The 20,760-nt window shown below is 39.9% G+C and overlaps 1 protein-coding gene across 1 annotated transcript; it reads right to left on the reverse strand.

Annotated features, from left to right (window-relative positions):
* Nucleotides 1-18,897: 18,897 nt before the first annotated feature.
* LOC131501941 (nascent polypeptide-associated complex subunit alpha-like) lies at nucleotides 18,898-19,614 on the reverse strand. Its single transcript, XM_058712468.1, has one exon. It carries the CDS (start codon nucleotides 19,612-19,614, stop codon nucleotides 18,937-18,939), a length of 678 nt encoding a protein of 225 aa, XP_058568451.1. The 3' UTR covers nucleotides 18,898-18,936.
* Nucleotides 19,615-20,760: the final 1,146 nt, after the last annotated feature.

The following is a 20,760-nucleotide window of genomic DNA, read 5'->3' on the forward strand; positions in this document are numbered from 1 at the left end:
CTGCCAGTATAGTTTACATCGTGTCCAGTGTTCTCTCTCTTTCTCTCTCTCTCTCTCTCTCACACACACACACACACACACACACACCTGAAATAAACACTTGATAAAATAATACCTCCCCTTATGTACTCTGATATTTTCCACCCTAGTCTATTTTAATCAGTTTGATTATAACACTGCTGGTCTCAATTTCTTAAATATCAAAACTTAAAAAATTTCATTTCTGGCTGACGCTTGGAAACTTTTCTTCAAGGATAAATTCTTATGTTTAAGAATTAAATTCTTATGTTTAAGAATTAAAAAGGAAAACATAAATTGTTATGTTTAAGAATAAAAAAGAAGGCTTTTTAAATGTTTATTTATTTTGGAGAAAGAGAGAGACACAGCACAAGTGCGGGAAGGGCAGAGAGAGAGAGAGAGAGAGAGAGACACTAAATCTGAGGTAGACTCCAGGGTCTGAGCTGAGCTGTCAGCACAGAGCCCGACATGGGGCTTGACCCCACGGCCCGTGAGATCATGACCTGAGCCGAAGTGGGATGCTTAACTGACTGAGCCACGCGGGCCCCCCAAGAATGCTTTTTGTTAAACTGCAGATGTGACATAAAGCTGCGCATAAATATTCGCTTTGCGTTACAAGTTAAATCCATTCATTTGAAAGGTAGGTACATATGCTGGTGCAATATTGAAAACTTTCTTAAAAATGTAAATGCCTTTAGGTGAGGCCTGTTTTCTCTAGTTTATCACAAGCCCCACAAACCCTATTGCTTAACATCCATACATTTTCCTCATTTCTACGATCTCTTAGATACCTGAAGGCACTTAATCTTTCAGCCTCTGTTACCTTGTTTTGGAGCAGTGGTTACCCAGGTAGGCAGTCTCATTCCTAGGGGGTGTTTTAGAAATGGAGGGAATGGCATTTTCTTTTAGTTGTCCTAGCGCTTCGGGATGGAACTGGCATTTGATGGGTGGGGACTGGGGATTTATTGTATTGCCCTGCGAACAGGGGGTAAGCCTACCCAATGAAGATTTTCCCTGTATCTCATATGACTTTCAAACGTCCTCAGACATTCATGCCAGGAAGTTTATTTATTTGTTTTGAAGTTTATTTATTTGAAATTTTTAAATTTATTTTGAGAAAGAGACAGAGACAGTGTGAGTGGGGGAGGGGTAGAGAGAGACAGAGAGAGAATCCCAAGCAGGTTCCTCGCTGTCGGCACAGAGCCCAACCCAAGGCTCAAACTCACAAACCGTGAGATCGTGACCTGAGCCGAAACCAAGAGCCGGTCGCTTAAACGACTGAGCCACCCAGGCGCCCCTTTTATGTTTTAGTTCATACGCTCTATTGATATTTTGAAATTTTCTGTGTAGACAAGTTGTATTATTTATGGGTTTCATGAAGAGAGCATTACAAAACATTTAAGACCAAGAGGCGTTGGTCTGATAGAGGCGAAAAACCACAAATCTATACCTATGCAACAGTGTTACTTGAGGAGTTATTTAAATATACAGGTTTGTAGGCCTCAACTAAGGCCTGCTGAATTAGAACCTGTGAGGGCTAGGGCCGGCAATTCACCCTTCTAATAAACTCCTGCCATGATTCTGACAGGGTCATCATCTTCTGCCTTTATATTCTTGGAATCTTAATCCTACTTTCATCTCTTCTTAGGAAAGGAAATAAATTATTCCTTCCTGCTTTTATTCTAAATATCTCTCCACTGGTTCCTTTATCTCTGTCTACACGTGTGCTTAAAGAGTCAGTGGCTTAAAGAAGTCCTTATTTGACCCCATTTTCTTCCTAAAACTATGCTTTATCATTCACATTTAACTTCCTGAATGAATGTCTTGAAAGAGTTGTTTATCATCTCTTATCTCCACTAATATTTCTCTGTTCTCAACGACTTGTAATAAGTCTTCTGCCCTCACCACTTTAATGAAACTATCTTTCAAACTCTTCTGACAATACAATTACGTTTTCTCGGTTCTCATGCTGCTCAGTTTCTTTGCTGAGCTCCTCCTGCTCGAAAATTTTCTTGGTTTCTAGAACACTGGGCTCTCCTCATTCTCCTCTTACCTCTGTGATAAACACTGATAAAGTTTCCTTTTCTGACTCATCTTGTATCCACTCATTATAGATTCTTTCAAAGATTCAGTCCCCAGATCAGTTTTCTATACATATATGTTCCCCATGATGTGTTACTGGCCATTTGTTTTTAGCGCCCAGGTGTATATTTTCACTTGCCTTCTGGAAATTTATTTATATGCAATGTATCTTCTAGATATCTCAGTTTTATGCATTTGAAATTGAACTCATCTTTCCCCACAAAGCAGCCACAGTTCCTTTCTCTTAGGTTAGCTAATGTCAACACCAGATTACTCAGACTTGAAACTTCCGTCAAGGTAAACAACTCTTTCTCATCCTTCATGTATAACACGCTAACAAATTCTACTCATTCTTCTTCTACATCTCCTTTACGTCTTTTAAATTTCTACTGTATCTGTCATCATTTCAAGCATTTGTAACACTTCCACTTTGACTCTGCTCTCTTAACTAGTCTCCCTTCTTCAAAACTCTCGTTTCCAAGCCTAAATGTCCATCAACTGATGGATAGATAAAGAAATTGTAGTTTATATACACAATGGAATACTACGTGGCAATGAGAAAGAATGAAATCTGGCCTTTGGTAGCAACGTGGATGGAACTGGAGAGTGTGATGCTAAGTGAAATAAGTCATACAGACAAAGACAGATACCATGTGTTTTCACTCTTATGTAGATCCTGAGAAACTTAACAGAAGACCATAGGGGAGGGGAAGGAAAAAAAAAGTTAGGGAGGGAGCCAAAACATAAGAGACTCTTAAAAACTGAGAACAAACTGAGGGTTGATGGGGGGTGGAAGGGAGGGGAGCATGGGTGATGGGCATTGAGGAGGGCACCTGTTGGGATGAGCCCTGGGTGTTGTATGGAAACCAATTTGACACTAAATTTCATATTAAAAAAAAAAACACCTCTCTTGTTCCTGTCTATAGCTCAGCATCTAATTACTTGGCCTCCATACCCAGGCTGGCAGTGTTTTGTTTTGTTTTGTATAACGATTATTTATTTTCAGAGAGAGATACCAAGTAAGGGAGGGACAGAGACAGGGGGAGAGAGAGAATCCCAAGCAGGCTCTGCACTGCCAGCGCAGAGCCCAAAGGGCTCGACCTCTCAAACTGCAAGATCTTGAGCTGAGCCAAAATCAAGAGTCAGAAGCTCAACCTACTGAGCCACCCAGACACCCCCAGGCTATCAACATTTGACTTCACCATTCATTGCATGACCTTGAACAAGTTACTTAGCCTCTGTCTGTGCTTTAATTTCCTTTATAAAATAAAGCCAACAAGAGTATCTGCCACATACAATATTTTGATGATGAAAAGAGATGTTGTATTTATAGTGCTCCGAAAAGCACCTGAAACAGGCTAAGAACTCATTAACTATCCACTGTTATTAACTCTTTGATTCACTAGCATTTTTACCCAGGTTTATATTTTCCATTGAAAAGTCCTTAGTGTACTCTTAGAAGTCTTTGCAATTGTAAGCAACGTTAATTATTTAGGGTCATTTGATGTTTTGCATAAATTAAGCATGAGGAAATAGATTGCCTTTCTTTGCTCCCTTTGGAGTATTTTGATAAACTATATCATAATGTAAACTATATCATAACATAAATTAGTCTCTGTTCAGGTCAGAACATGTTAATGATTCCTATATTATAATATTATTTGTATATATGGGATCATTTATAGGTCATCTGTGAAATCTGACTGATTGATGTGAGCTCACAATTCTGAGTAAGGAACAGAGGACTTCATGAAGTCGATAAACATTTCTTCGATGTGTACTCTCAGTTTTGCCTTATATGTTGTGCTTTTTGCTCTCAGCTAATGGAATCGCTTCTTGGGAAGCAAAGGGAAAAAAATGTAACTATAATCCAGAACTGTGGTGCTGGCTTTGAGAATGATGTTCTGGGAAAAATCCTATATCCAGTAGGTTAGGGAAGTCTGGTTTTTTGGAGGGGGTGTGAATATTTACATAAGCTCTTTATAGTGTGCTTCTCTTCTACGTTGATTTCTTTGACCATTTCATATGTATTTTGTGCAGTGCAAGTTGACTTTTTCAGGCTAAGTCCATCTCTTTCCTCTGATTAGGTTTGAGTTTTATATTCAGGATGGATGGATTCCCACTTCTACCCTCACACTCTTGTCCTGGACAAACTATGGGTTTTAAGTAGATCGAAGTTAGGTGTGAGTTCACAGAGCTCATGCCCAGTATAGATGGCCCCATGATCCATTTAGTGTTCAAACGTGGCTACGAGCAAGAGGCAAAATACAATGCTTTCGCCGTGTTGCCCTTCACAGTGTTAAAAATAAGACAACAGGCCCAAAATGGAATCACTTATGCTAAGCCTTATGTCTCCAAAGCTAGACTTAATTGCAGTTTCAGCTCCTCCATAACTAGAATCTCAAACCAGTCAGTCAAGAATCTCCTGATCAGCACCAGTTAGGTAATCTGCTTGACAGACCCCTCTCACGCCCTAAAGGAAAGCGATCTTGCAATAACCAACCCACGTTTTTTTGCCCAGTAGAACTTCCTTTTGCCTGCTCCCTTCTGCCTATAAATGTTTTTCATTTTGTACAGTTCCTCAGAGCTTCTTTATATCTGCTAGATTAGAGGCTGATTGATTCATGAATCATTGAATAAATCTAATAAGATCTTTAAAATTTACTCAGTTGAGTTTTGTTTTGTTAACAACAATTTTAAGAGTGTTTTCACAAACAGGCCAGCAGGGGAAAAAAATGGAGAGCTGAGAGGAATGAAAGACAAAGGACTGGAGAGAGATCAGCAGATGGAGAAGAGGGCAAGGGTATACTGCAGAAGAAACTTCTCAGCCTCCTCAGCTGGGCCTTGGAAAATCTGTTGTTTTACGTGTCTCCATACAAGAGGATGTGGTCTGATCCTAGGTATAGGCTCCCTTCAACCACTGAGGGCACCTTTAAAAAACAACTAACTTCTTAATGCAGTACAAGAGATCTTTAAAATTACTATACTCTTGACTTGGAATCTTTTCTCCCGAATACATGTTCCTTACCCCTCACCCCTACTTCAGTTCCTTCCTTTTTTTTTTCTTGTTACTCACTCCCCTGACCTGCTGCTAAAGAAGCTATGATCATTGCTAATTAATAGCTGCAGACAGGGAAGCAGTTGGTGGGGACCTACCTATACGGTGCTTAGAGGTCAAAATATGAATGTCATGGAGAAAAATGATGACAGACTAGTAAATGAGCATGAAGTGTTGCCCCTTATGTATTAGGGCTATATTTTAAAAAGACCTTCTTCAACTTCCCCATACATCATTTTCCTTCCACAACTTGTTTGTTGCTCACCAGCAACCCCTCGCTAAGCTGGTTGACCACCCGTCTCCTATCTTGCCCCTTTATGATCTACCTGGCCCTTCCTCTGCATAGTCATTCCCTTGGAAATTATACTTTTACATCATTGAAGCTAATGGAAAAGCAGAATGATTACATTGCCTTTGACTGATGAGGCAGTCATATGAGGTAAATCCAATGGGCAGGTAGACAGAATGTTGAAGCATTTATTTATGAAGAGAAATGTACAGGGCACCTGGGTGGCTCAGTCGGTTGAGCATCCAACTTGTGATTTCAGCTCAGGTTGTGATCTCATGGTTCAATGGGATCCAGCCCCGCATCTGGCTCCACGCTAACGGTGCAGAGCCTGCTTGGGATTCTCTCTCTCTCTCCTCTCTCTCTGCTTCTCCCCTGCCCCCTGCTCATGCTCTCTGTCTCTAAATAAATAAGTAAACATTTTTTTAAAAAAAGAAGGGATATGTAAAAGATTGTGTACTATGGAGTACTAATTCATTGTATTACGCTTTACGGCAACTCCTCCCAAAACTGAAGACGTGGCCTATCACAAAAAGTTGATCGTCTAGTTGGTGCAATTGAACATAAACAATGGGAAGCACTTTAAGAATGAAATATCAACAACTGTAGGTTGATTTTGTAATAAATGTTCTCCCTCAAAAAGGTGGGCCACTCTTTGGGGTCAGTGAAGGAAGATATCTGATGGGTACTGGTTAGACTTTGAAGAGGCATTACATGGAATTGGATGAATTTAGAGAGAAAAGAACAGAGAGCTTAGGACTGAACCATGGTGAATTCCAAAAGTCAATGGGTAAATTTCGATTTGGATTCAATACCATTTAGTGATTGGTCACTGTGTGCTAGGCTTGGTATTTTTACGTATGTGATCTCATGTCATTGTCATCACAGCTTTGTGATGATACTGATGCTCAGAAGGATTGGACGATCGCACAGTTGGAAACTGATAGGTTAGATTCCAACACTTGACAGTTTATTCTAAACCCAGTGATTTTTCCAGTGAAAAAGAAAGGAAACCTGGGAAATAAACAGAGAAATAAAATCTTGAATGGTAGACCAGACAATGCAGAGAAGAGTGAAGCAATCTGAGAAGTGACCATTGAATTTAGCTAAGAAACATGTTTGTTTTGTTTTGTTTTAAGTGAGGAATCCACATGGAAGCAAACTAATGGGTACTTGCTGACTCTCACATGGGGAGAGTGCTTTGTTGAAACTTCAGGAACATTTCTGCGTTATTTGCATTAAGAAGGATTAAATACAAATGATTCAGGCTACAGTGTTTTCTTTGGTAGGTTATGATTAGTGTCTTTCTCCAATAAAGATGTGTGTAAATTGAATTCACAGTAATGTGACTTCTATTTGTAACGTACGTTGCCATTGCATTCTGACAACTTGAGATCTGTCATGAGGAAAGAAAGAAAATAATTAGTAATCAGCAGTGGGAGTTTAATATTTTAATTCTCCAGCTGTTGTGCAAAATGTCTTTGTGCATGTAGATTCAATTAGTCATAAAGTAGGGAATCAGAATAATGCAGCTACATTATACAGCCTTTGAATATGCACTGTAGGTAGAAATGGATCAGTTCTTTAATTTATTGCCACTATTTAGGGGGAACACAGACAGAAAAAATCTTTCAAACAAAAGATTCTTCATATTGGCAAGGGAACATTAAGAGAAACCTCATGGCCATGGTAGAACTATAGAATATATTGAAATTATAGGATATACATTGAGATAATCACAAAGGAAATATTGGAACGTGACTCTTTACAATTTAAAAATAAACATAAACAAATCAAAACACTTGCCCATCTAAATGAACCATAAGCAACATTTCAGAACTAATGACAATCTGGGGCAAAATTTTCACAACTGTATGGCAGACAAAGGGCTGATGCATTTAATAGGTAAAGAATTTTTGCAGATCAGTGACAATGAAAAACCATTTTTCATACTAGATACATTTATCCATATAAAGAACTCACCAGTAGAAAGTACAAACAACCTAATAATTAAATGGGCAGAAGACTCCAACTAGCACATCACTGAAGAAGATACATGGAGAGCAATTAAGCACGTGAAAAAATACTCAACATCATTAGTCACTAAGGAAACGTGTGCAAACCACAACGAGATACCACTACATACACGTTAGAATGGCTACACTTTCAAAGACTCATTATATCAAGCGTTGGCAAGGATGTGGGGTGGGGAAACTGGATATTTGCACACTGCTGAAGAGAATGCAAAATTGTACAGGCACTGGGAACAAGTTTGCCACTTCTCGTAAAAGTTAAATGTATACACCTATCATGATCTAGCCGTTCTACTCACAAGTATTTACCTAAGAGAAATAACAGCTTATCCCCCTGTAATTACCTGTACATGAATATCCACAGCAGTTTTATAGGTGATTTGCAAAAATGGGAAACAACTCAACTGTTCACCAACAGGTGAATGAAAGAACAAACTATGGTACATTCACTGTTGGTACATGCAGCAACATGAATGAATCACTAGGCTGAATGAATAAAGTAAAAAAAGAGCTCATACTGTACAATTCCATTTATATAAAATTCTAGAAAATGAACACAAATTTATAGGTACAAAGCACAGATCATCGGTGCTTGGTGGGAAGCATTGGAGGGGGGTGCATAAGAAAGGGATAACAAAGAGTCAGAAGGAAACCATTGAGGGAGGCAGATGTGTTCATTGGCTCGATTGGAGTGCTTGCGTAGATATGTCAAAATTCATCAAATTGTACCTCCTAACCATGAAATTTATTGCATGCCAATTATAGTTTAATATAGCTGTTTAAAAAAAGGATAAAAAAGTGTGCCCTGACGAGAGTTCACCCCCACTGGGGACCAGGACCTCACACCGTGTAGAACCTAGAATCGTGAAGATGGAAAGCACAAAGTCCTCCTCATTGGAAGCGATGATAACAGGACCACTCCTGCTTTGAACCCCTGTCCTTTTGGACTCATGTAGCCTTCCTCTTGAGGACAGAATGCCACAGAGGTCTCTAATTTAAAAAATTTCCTACTTCTTGGAAGATGGCACTCCTTTGCAGAGCATTGCATCCGGGCTTTTGCTTTAGCTGTGCCCTTAAAAGACTATTCCAGTGCTCTATAAAGCCAGTTCCCTCTGGATGGTGCAGTAATACAGTATTAACTATGGATACCAAGGTCATGGGGCCATTTCTGCACCTCCTTTGTTTTGAAGTGTGTACATTGGTGATATGTTGGATGCTGTATTGTTTAGGGTTCCATGCGCATGGGTTGAGCTTTCCTTAAGTCCCTGGATGGTAGTGCCGGCTGAGGCTTTTCAGACAGGAAAGGCAAACCCATACCTGGGATAGATATACATCCCTGTGAGAACAAGCCACCTACTGTTCTCAAATCAATGGGACTTGATGTAGATGGCTTTCCACTAAGTGGCTGGCTGGAGCCATAGACACATAGAACCATAACAGGAGCTCAGCATTGGTATCTGTTGCTGAAACGATAGCGATTCAGAGACCTCACTAGCGAGGCTAGCTTTGGAATGTACAAGTACATGCTGTTAGGCCTATATATAGCCTTCACCTTCGCTACTCTGTTCTTGTGCCCGTTGTGCCATTTCCAGGTTGACTGATGACAATGGCTGGCTAACGACAACTGGCTGAGGTATTTTGTCTGCCTGGTTTTTCAGTGTGTCTTCCTTGGTGGATGCATTCTGCTGGGCAGAATGTGTAATAAAATGTGTAATAAAAAAAATCTGTATATTTAGTGCCCACTCCCATATGTTCATATTCCTCTATTCCAGACCTTTTTGCCTCTGATTTTCCAGTCCTTTCCCTTCCAGGCTCCTCACCAGATGGCCAGAAATGTATCATTTCCTTTACACGCTTTGTTTTTTCCTTGCTCTTTCTAATAATTTGGATGCAAATACACTCTATTTCCATTCTTTTAGTGGTTACTATTAAAAATGTATGATGAATACTCACCGGAACCTAAAGTCAATCACTATTTTTAGGTTTCTCTTGAATGCTTTGACTCTGATCACTTTATCTCCATCTTACATGTTTCTACTGTCCGATATTTTAGTTTTACCTTATTTTTCTTTTTACTCCCTGGATAAGATCCTGCTATTTTTTATTCAGTTAACATTTGTTATAATTATACAAATCCTTATTCTTTTCTCATCATTCCTTTCTGTGTCTTGAGCCTTCCTTCTGGAAATCGTCCTTTTCTTTATTCCTCATTCTTTAAAATTCCCTTTTCATGGTCTGTTTTATGCAAATGTTCTCTGTTTCCGTTTTTCAGAAAAGTGAAGTCAAAAAAAAAAAAAAAGAGGGGGGGTGGTGTGAACAGGGCAGGGGGAAAGAGAGAGAATCTTCAGCAGAATCCATGCTCAATGGGGAACCCAACGTGGGGCTCAATCCCACGACCCTGGGATCAAAATCAAGAATCAGATGCTCAACCACTCCACCTAAGTGCCCTTCAGAAAAGTAACTTTTAAATGGGAGCTAATCTGAATATCAGATAATAAATTAAGAGTTTATTCTGTCAGCATTTTGAAGTTATTGTTACCCTGTCATGTTTGCTGTTACTGGTCTGGTGAAGTCTGTGAATTTAATAGCCATTCATTCAAAGTACTTTGTCTTTTCCATCTTTCTGGTTGCATGTTCTGCAGTTTCACTGTAACATGTCAGATGCAGACTTTTAAAGATTCATCCTGTTCGTGATTCGTTGCGTTTGTTCAACCTGGAGGTATCAGTCATGACCTTGTTGACTCTTGTGTCTCTCCCATTCTCCAAATTCGTTCCTTCTGGGGCTTCTTTAACATACCCATTGGACCTTGTCATTATATTTCCAGGTTTCTAAACTTGTCTTTTAATAATTTTCAGTCTCTTTGTCTTTCTGAACTGCATTTTTGGGTAGTTATTTTTCAAATCTAACGGTTCTCCGATCTGCCCTTTATTAGTGTCTATCAAGTTGCTTTGCCTATTTATTGAGATTTAATGTTTTAGCTCACTTTTTTTCATTCTAGTTGTTTTATTTGGTTTTGGAATATAGCTGGCCTTTAAAAATAATGCCATTTGGGGGCGCCTGGGTGGCTCGTCGGTTAAGCATCCGACTTCAGCTCAGGTCACGATCTCACGGTCCGTGAGTTCGAGCCCCGCGTCGGGCTCTGTGCTGACAGCTCAGAGCCTGGAGCCTGTTTCAGATTCTGTGCCTCCCTCTCTCTCTGCTCCTCCCCTGTTCCTGCTCTGTCTCTCTCTGTCTCAAAAATAAATAAACGTTAAAAAAAATTTTTTTTAAATAAATAAAAAAAAAAATAATGCCATTTTCCTCAAGTTTTGATTATTATTATTTATTTCTCAAATGTGTTTTCTCTATTTTCTATGCTGTGTCCATTAATTTCCGTATTTCATGTCCTTAAGGATCTAATTCTATTGTGTCTTTTATCTGCTTACTGCGGTGGCTAATTTGATTGCCTTATAGTTTGGGGTTGTGTGGTCACGTGCATGGGCCAGGTCCATGGTTCCTTCTTTCACAGAAATTTGTATTTGTTTCTGCTAGTCACATCAGGGCCCTACTGATTGAGGGCCACATTAAGTTAATTTCTTAGCGTGGGGCTTTCGGGATCATGCAAAAAGTGTCAATTTAGCCACAAACCTGTTTTATAGGCCTGCGGTTTTGAGTTCTCAGAGGAAGTATTTTTCCATCAAGAGGCTAAGTGGGAACAGACAAGAATTCTTTTCAGTGGGTGGATTTTTTCCAGTCTGCCATTTCACTGAGGTATGGAACTTTGAGATTCCTAGTTTTATGTGGTGTCTCGATTCCCACTATCCACTTTATATAAACTTCTTTTTTCTATTTGGCTATTAAGCCACATATTTTGGGTTTTTTTATATTAATAAATCTGAGCTGCTGCAATTTCATAATCGGCTTATCTCATATTTCCGTGTGCGTGCGTGTGTGCATGTGTTTTATCTCTTCTTCTCCTTCCCCCAATCCTTCTCACTCCCTTCCTCCATCACTCTAAAGTTTGCTCTATTTCTTGGGATTATATACATGAATATTTTTAACTTTATAGTTTGATCAGCTATGAATTTAATAGCATGCTTATTATATTTTTAATCCAGAATTTCTTGGAGTTTTTAATGGATTTTTTCAAGATGTCCAATCTGCTCTATTTCTAGGAACAGAAGTTGACGTGCATGACCTTTTAAAATAAAAAAGTAATAAAATTAATTAACAGCATATATACTAACTCAATGTTATGAGTGAAGCAAATTTTTCTCGACTTCAATCTATATGGTAATAACACCAGGCAGTGGTGGAGGGCCTGAAACTTTTTCAAAGCGTTTTCATATTTTATCTAAATTTGACTCTCCCGTAACATTTGTAAGGTTGAATATCTGTACCAGAGAGGTGAAGTTACTTGTCAAGGTCATATAGCAAGAACTCAGACCATTAGACGCTAAGACCATTGCACTCTTATCTGTGGACAGATTGTGCACGAAGTATGAATGTTTGTCTCTGCACTGACAAAACCTTTGATGTCAGAAGTCCAGAGAGTTACACATAAATCTCCCTATTGAAAGCACATCTTGAACTCCAAAGTTTGTGCTTCAGGATTGGGATACAGAAGAGGAACTATGCTGGAGGCCCTGGCTGCAGCTCCCTCTGGGTTATGAAGGCAGAGCAATTTGTTTATACTTCTCTTTTGGTAGGCATCATGTTATAGCCTATATCATAGCAGCAACTGTCCTTCTGTCCCTAAGAACTTTAATCAACAAAATCACCCGGGCTTAGCCTTGTGTCCCCACTTTTCAATATGCAGAGGTATCTTTGGGCCAACCATTCAGTCGCGGTGGAATTCTGCCCGGCCTGCTATGCAGATGGGTGTTTCTTTGAATATAATCCCGAAGGAATGGTGTTTCCTTTTTATCTGAAAATGTAACCTCCCTTGGAAGGTAAGCTGACGCAAACACAGCTGGGCAAGACCAGAGATATGTTTTGTCGGTAAACAGCATGAGTTGGTTACAAACTAAACAAATCTATGTAGGTGGCGCCTAGAAGCTTATTTGCTTGAGACTTGCCAGCTTATCTTGTCTGTGCTTGTAGGAGAGGCATCGGAACAGAATCCTCCCTATGAAAATGGATGAGGCGATTGGAAGATATTCCTGAAGGTGAGTGGGAGGGAGAGGCCTGAGTTGTAGGGAAGGAAGGAATGAAGACTAAGCTATGACGTTTTTATTTTCCTTTAGTTTGCTGGAATGGGGATAGAGGTACAAAGTCTTGCCAAATGAGTTTATGTCTCTTTAATTGAGAAGCCATTGAGTATGTGAAAGTGGCAAATATGGATTGCATTACTGTAATGGTTTAAATTTTTTTAATGTTTATTTTTGACAGAGAAAGAGAGAGAGAGAGAGAGCGAGTGAGCGCAGGGAATGGGCAGAGAGAGAGGGAGGTTCAGAATTTGAAACAGGCTCCAGGCTCCAAGCGCTCAGCACAGAGCCCCATGCGGGACTTGAACTCCCGAACCGTGAGAGCATGACCTGAGCTGAAGTGGGACGCTCAACCGACTGAGCCACCCAGGCACACAAACTATGTGCTTCAGGCAGTATGTTCTCTGGATCTTAAACACTGAATTTGGGAACAAGGCTCAATATATTGTTGCTAAGTAGATAATATAGCAATAATAATATAGCGACAACTAATATTTACTGAGCACTTACTAGGTGAAAGCCACTGTTCTAATTCCTTTACATATGTTAACTAAGTTAATTTTCAGAACCACTATTAGGTAATACCGGGGTTTATATTAGTATCCGTATTTCACAGATGAGGAAATGGGGTCTCAGGTTAAGTAACTTGCCAAGGTTACCAATCTAGAAAACAAAGCTAGAATTTGAGCTCAGATATCTGTTTTCTGTGCTCTTTGTCACCTCCATTTCTTCAGAATTCTCATCTTAACCTTCTCCTTGTTGGGACACCTGACCGGCTCAGTCAGTAGAGCCTGCGACTCTGGAGCTCAGCGTCATGAGTTCAAGCCCTACGTTGGATGTGGAGCCTACTTTAAAAAAAATATGGTAACCTAGCCTTCTCCTTACTCTCACATGAAATCTCTGCTGCTTCTGTAGGTAGAGGTGCTATGGTGCCCATTTAATGGGGATTAAATGCAAACTGGCTTTAGAACGCTCTTGGGAAGTGCCAGTAACCAAAAAGCAGTTTCCACGTTCTGGGTGAGTTTCAACTGTTCCTCAAAAAATCCGTCAAAAATAGCTAATAATTACAGATCCCGGGAGATGACACTTGTACCATAAGAGTCTGGTGATGTAAGTTATCATGGTTCAGTTGGACTTTATCCGCATTTGCCTGAAAGAAGAGGACACAGGAGGCGTGAACACTTTTCCAGTGCAAGGCTCTGAGTTTAGGAAGTTCTTTCATCATTTAGATCTTTCTTTTGGTCCTTCATTCAGCGAATATTTGTCAAGTACCTACTATTTTCCAGGCACTAAGATAGGCACTGAGGGCATTTCGGTAGGCACAGACAGGTCTGTCACATCCTGTCATAGCGTCTGTAGTCAAACACGGGAGGCAGACAATCTCACAACCCCACCGACACGTGTGTAATTATAAACCGAGACATGCGTCACGAAGGAAAGGAATTTGGGACTGTAGGGGAGATACTATCATGGAGAGGATATGGCCTCATCTGGAGGCTTACAAAGCACATCTCTAAGGAGATGACATCCCAGGTGGAGAAAGTGGCATGCAAAGGCCCTGTTACCCTCGTGGTTAGAGCTTAGAATGAGAAATAGATGGTTTATTCATAGAACGACGACTCTGCTGATCACTGTATACTGTTCGTAATTTTCATAGTTAGACATGCTCTTCTAGCTTCTTTTTTTTTTTTTTTTTTTATTTATTTTTGGGACAGAGAGAGACAGAGCATGAACGGGGGAGGGGCAGAGAGAGAGGGAGACACACAGAATCGGAAACAGGCTCCAGGCTCCGAGCCGTCAGCCCAGAGCCTGACGCGGGGCTCGAACTCACGGACCGCGAGATCGTGACCTGGCTGAAGTCGGACGCTCAACCGACTGCGCCACCCAGGCGCCCCGCTCTTCTAGCTTCTTGTTGGCAAGCAAACAAAATACAACTTTCTTTTGGTAACCGGTAAGGTCACTTTTTATTTTGGTAAGCTCCTCAGATTCACATAACTGGAGACACAGTTCTCTCTTCTACCTCTCTCAGTAGTTATTTGTTATTTTTTTCTGGCTCTGCTCTCTCTACCCAATACTTCAGTGTTGTTGCTTTCCAGCTCATCATCCTCATGCTTTATTCTTTCTTACATGTGTATTCTCTCGGGGTAATCCTGTCTACTTCTGTGGAACCCATAGGAATCTGTATTTTTCTCCCGCAGCCTCCTTTGTCCAGAGTCCGAAATCTTTGTACCCAGCAATGTGATCTCTCTCCCTGATTTCCTGCAGATGTTTCATATCGAATATGGTTGAAAGTGAAACCATTGTCCCATTTTTCCTCCCTTCAATTCAATCCCTACCATAAATCCACAGTGATCTTTGTAAAATACAAGCTGGTTGTTAATCATGTCTCTGGTGGAAAGACTACAGGGATTGCCCTTGCTGTCCTAAGTATCTTATAGTTGCAATGTAGTTTCATCTCTACCCCTTCCCCATACCAAACTGCTCTCCAACCCCCAAACCTATCACAATGACGTCTTTGCATGGGCTGCTCTCTCTACCTGGAATGCCTTTTTCCCAGTTTTCTTTTTCTGCTTACATTTCACCTTATTATGTAACTTTTGCTTGGCTCCTCTAGGGGGAAATAGTTGGTTTATTTCTGATATGTTTGGGCTTTCATGGCACGTGGCACCTATCTCTGTTGTGGTATGTGGACATAAACATATTATGTAAATTCAGCATGAGATCTCTTTCAGTAGACTATGTACTCAGACAGGAATAGGATCTCTTTTTAATTAATTAATTAGCTTCAGTTCAAGTAGTTCATATCCAGTGTAGTATTGGTTTCAGGAGTAGAATTTAGTGATCCATCACTTACATATAACACCCAGTGCTCACCCCAACAAGTTCCCTCCTTGATGCCCATCACCCATTTAGCCCATCCCCCCACCCAACACCCCTCCAGCAACACTCAGTTTGTTGTCTGTATTTAAGAGTCATTTGGGGCGCCTGGGTGGCTCAGTCAGTTAAGTGTCTGACTTCGGCCCGGGTCATGATCTCACGGTTTGTGGGTTCAAGCCCCACATCAGGCTCTGTGCTGACAGCTCAGAGCCTGGAACCTGTGTCAGCTTCTGTGACTCCCTCTCTCTCTGCCCCTCCCCTGCTCATGCTCTGTCTCTCTCTGTCTCTCAAAAATAAATAAATGTTGAAAAAATTTTTTTAAAAGACTCATTTATAGTTTGCCTCCCTGTCTGTTTTTATCTTATTTTTCCTTCCCTTCCCCTGTGTTCATGTGTTGTGTTTCTTAAATTCCACATATGAGTGAAATCATATATTTGTCTTTCTCTGACTGACTTATTTCACTTAGCATTAATACCCTCCAGTTCCATCCACGTAGTTGCAAATGGCAAGATTTCATTCTTTTTGATTGCCGAGTAATACTCCATTATATATATAAACCACGTCTTCTTTATCCATTCATCAGTCAATGGACATTTGAGATCTTTCCATAATTTGACTATTGTTGGTTGCAATGCTATAAACTTTGGGGTGCCTGTGCCCCTTCAAATCAGCATTTTTGTATCCTTTGGCTAAATTCCTACTAGTGCAATTGCTGGATCATAGGGTACTTCTATTTTTAATTTTTTGAAGAACCTCCCCAGTGGCTGCACCAGTTTGCATTCCCACCAACAGTGTAAAAGTGTTCCCCTTTCTCCGCATCCTCGCCAACATGCGAGTTTCCTCACTGTTAATGTTAACAGTTATTTCCTGAGTGTTAATTTTAGCCATTCTGACAGGTATTAGGTGGTATCTCATCATGGTTTTCGTATGATAGGCCCCCAGCTAATATCATCCTCAATGGGGAAAAACTGAGAGCTTTCCCCTTAAGGTCTGAAACACGACAGGGATGTCCACTCTCACCACTGTTATTCAACATAGTGTTGGAAGTCCTAGCTTCAGCAATCAGACAACAAAAAGAAAAGGCATACAAATTGGCAGAGAAGAAGTCAAACTTTCTCTCTTTGCAGATGACATGATACTCTACATGGGAATCCTGAAAGCCTCCACCAAAAACTGCTAGAACCGATATGTGAATTCAGCAGTCACAGGACATAAAATCAATGTATAGAGACAAGTTGCATTTCTGTACACCAATAACGAAGCAGCAGAAAGAGAAATCAAGGAATTGATCCCATTTATAATTGCACCCCAAACCATAAGATGCCTAGAAATAAGTGTAACCAAAGAGGTAAAAGATCTATATGCTGAAAGCTTATGAATGAAATGGAAGAGAACATGAAGAAATGGAAAAAGATTCCATGCTCCTGGATAGGAACAACAAATATCGTTGAAATGTCAATACTACCCAAAGTAATCTACGTATTCAATGCAATCCCTATCAAAATAACACCAGCATTCTCCACAGAGCTAGAACAAACAATTCTAAAATTTTTATGGAACCAGAAAAGACCTCAAATAGCCAAAGTGACGTTGAAAAAGAAAACCAAAGCTGGAGGCGTCATCTGGACTTCAAACTGTATTACATAGCTGTAATCAGGAATAGAATCTTCTATGCAATGTGCAAAATAAAGCAGTCTTTAATACATAGTTGATGTATAAATAAATCTGGGGACTCCAGGAGAGACCAAATATAAAGCATTAATTAATGGCCATAGGCTGAAAATTGAGAATTTTGCCTTACTACGTCATTTACTTAGACATTTAATGCATCTTGATGAGCAAGAATTAACCATAATTACATGAAGTATGTTTCCATCTTCAAGTCATGGATGATCCATTGTCTCTGATTAATGACTCTTACAACCTGTAATTAAAAAAGAGTAGCCCATCATTCAAAGTGATTTCTTGAGTCACTTTTTTTTCTTTGGTCTGACGTCTAATAAGAGATAATCTGCAGTAGAGTATAGCGGTCTTGATTTTCTCAGACAGACCTTGCCAGTTTATTAGAGAGTTAAAAATCTATAAGGCATGTAGGTTCTTTGGGGTTCATAGTGAAAAGCAGAGATTTTTTTCCCAAGGAAATGAACACATACACACGTTATTTTGAACGTAATTATCAATTGACCTGTTTTTTTTAAAAATATTTCTATACCGAGTGTTAAAAGCAAATTTATTTAAAAAGGTGCTTAGGTGCATATATTATAAAGAGATCAGACATTTACAGAAAATGTGGGAACATAAATCTACTTTTATATTAAATTTAAAGGGAATATATCTGAAAATTGTATTCAAAAGACTCAAACTCCACAGTAAAAAGAAAAATGAATGTTACATATACTGAGATGAGCCTGTTGTATAAAATAGGTGTTGAAGAATACAACCAACACTTATTTTAAGGCTATCTTTGAATGAGGTGCTGTAATCTTCAGTATATCTTAAACTCCATTTGGGAAAAACGGTGCTTTCTGACAATAATTTAAAACCCTTTGGCCAGCATGTTGATAGTGTTTATCTACATACATAGATACAGTAGAAAGTTTTCTGCCAAAATTAATCTAAACACTAACCAGACTACAATGGATTGGCTTAGTGTTTTCATTCCCCCGACTCTGTTATTCTGAGAGGGAATAAGGGTGATTTGGCTTTTCTAAGCACTGGTGATTTTGGCATTTTAAATAACTGCCTTGCATTCATTCATTATAAACAGAAAGAGCAATGGAAAAGTAAAGGCAAGACAACCTGATGGGTGTTCTTAAATATTGTTGCACATTACAATCATCAGGAGAACTTGTTGACAATGAGAACCCTGAAGCCCTCCCTAAGATTGTGCTTCTGTGGTTCTGGAATAGGGCACAGGAATAAGAATTTTTAATCAGCCTTCAGAAGATTCACATGCTCCAATTTCGGAAACATTGCCCTATTATCTGTCCCATCAAATTTCTCCTTAGTTTTTCAAATGATCTTCACCTTCTGCAGTACCAAGGTTTTGCAAAATTGTCCATTCATTAGACCTCCAATGCCTTCCATCTCACGTCACTGGTAGAGTAGAATTCCTATTTATCCCTCAAGACCCCATTCATAGGTGACTTTCTCTTCGGAGCCTTTACTCAGCACTTTGTATGTATTTCTGTTTTAATGCTTATACAATGTATTACATCTACATATATTCATTGCATTGATTAATATGATAAATTTATATATACAAAATAATATGTACATACATATATATTAACAACATAGCCATAACTTTATTAATGATAGAAACAGTACACATTTCAAACCAAGCTGCAGTCATTCTTTTGAAACACCAAAAAAGGGTCCTCCTTTTCAGACGGTTACATTGTTAATTCCATAATAGCGTTTACAATATCATTACTGTTGTTCTTCAGGGCTCGAACTGCCTTTGCTCTTAATACATTTGCTTGCGACATGACCAGTTCTATGTCCTTAACTTCTACACCTGTTTCATCAACCTCTTCCTCTTCACTCTCTTCTTGTACAGTTGGAGTCTGTGTGTTTTCTGGAGTGTTTGAGACAGCTTCACCTTGAACTTTGAATTTCTCAGCAGCTGCTAGTTGCGCCTGCTGAGATAAATCCTCGATCTTGGCTTCCCCCAAAACTATGTAGGTATCTGAAGCTGGGCTCTTGTAGACATCTGGTTTTGTGATGACAAAGAGGATAGTGACTCTTGTAACCCCTGTAACCTGTCGAAGACCTAGTTTGGACATAGCCTTCCGTGCCTTCTTTTCACTCCGGCTCTGTTTTGCTTTACTGACTGGTTCTTCATCGATTTCAGCTGCTGCTGCCAGCTGGGCTTGTTGGGTGGTGGCCTGTGTGGAATCCTGTTCCGCAAGCTCTGGTACTGATTCATCACTGTCGGATTCTGTTCCAGACCCTGTCTCAGCCTGGGGCTGTGGCAACTCCTGCTCTGTAGCAGGGACGGTTTCTGGGGCTTCACCAGGCATTTTGTGCGGGGAATGCGGAACCAAGATGGCGGCAGAAAGAGAGCGCATTGAGTTTCTTTTAAGGAGGGAGGCTATGTTTTAGTTTTTATGTATCAAATATAAGAGCTAAGGACAGAGCCTAGTATAAAACAGGTAGTACTCAGACATTAGCATGCACAAGAATTATCTAATAAGTTTGTTCAAAATTTTTTTAACGTTAATTTATTTTTGACAAAGAGAGACAGAACATGAGCATGGGAGGGCAGAGAGAGAGGGAGGCAGAATCTGAAGCAGGCTTCAGGCTCTGTGCTGTGAGCACAGAGCCCGATGTGGGGCGCGAACCCGCAGACCGTTATATCATGACCTGAGCCGAAGTCGGAGGCTCAACCGACTGAGCAACCCAGGTGTCCCTAAGAAGGTTGTTTAAAATGGAGATACCTAGCATGCCCACCACCCCCATTCCCAAATCCCAGATTCTCATTCAATAGATCTGAAGATGATACTAGGAATTCACATTTTTATAAACTCTCCAAACATTTCATATCCTGAAAACTTCTGAATACCAAGGGGACATCAACTAGCCTTTAGGCTAGTTCTATTTATCCCATTCACTCTCTAATATGATAAAATTTTCTCAAGCATTCTAGTATATTTTGGACACTCCAGCGACTATATTCAGGCCCATCTGAATAGTGGTCAGAGGCGATGTAGGCAGTTTTACATAGGGTCAGAGTGTTTACAAATGATAAGGTTCATGAGGCAACTTGGATGAATTTCACTGAGGATTTTCTTTAAGGAGAGGGCATATCAAGAGTAAAAGTACACGTGAAAAGATGTCCAACATCACTCATCATCAGGGAAGTGCAAATCAAAACCACAATGAGATATCAGCTCACATCTATCAGAATGGCTAAAATCAAAAAATCAAGAAACAACAAGTGTTGGCGAGGATGTGGAGAAAAAGGAACCCCTGTGCACTGTTGGTGGGAATGCAAACTGGTGCAACCACTGTGGAAGGCAGTATGAAGGTACCTCAAAACATTAAAAATAGAACTACCCTATGGTCCAGTAATCACACTACTGAGTATTTATCCAAAGAATATGAAAACACCTATTCAAAGGGATATATGCACCCCTATGTTTATTGCAGCATTATTTACAATAGCCAAATTATGGAAACAGCCCAACTGTCTATAAATAGATGAATGAATAAAG

Source organism: Neofelis nebulosa, chromosome X (genome assembly GCF_028018385.1).
Source record: "Neofelis nebulosa isolate mNeoNeb1 chromosome X, mNeoNeb1.pri, whole genome shotgun sequence".
Taxonomy (NCBI): Eukaryota; Metazoa; Chordata; class Mammalia; order Carnivora; family Felidae; genus Neofelis; species Neofelis nebulosa.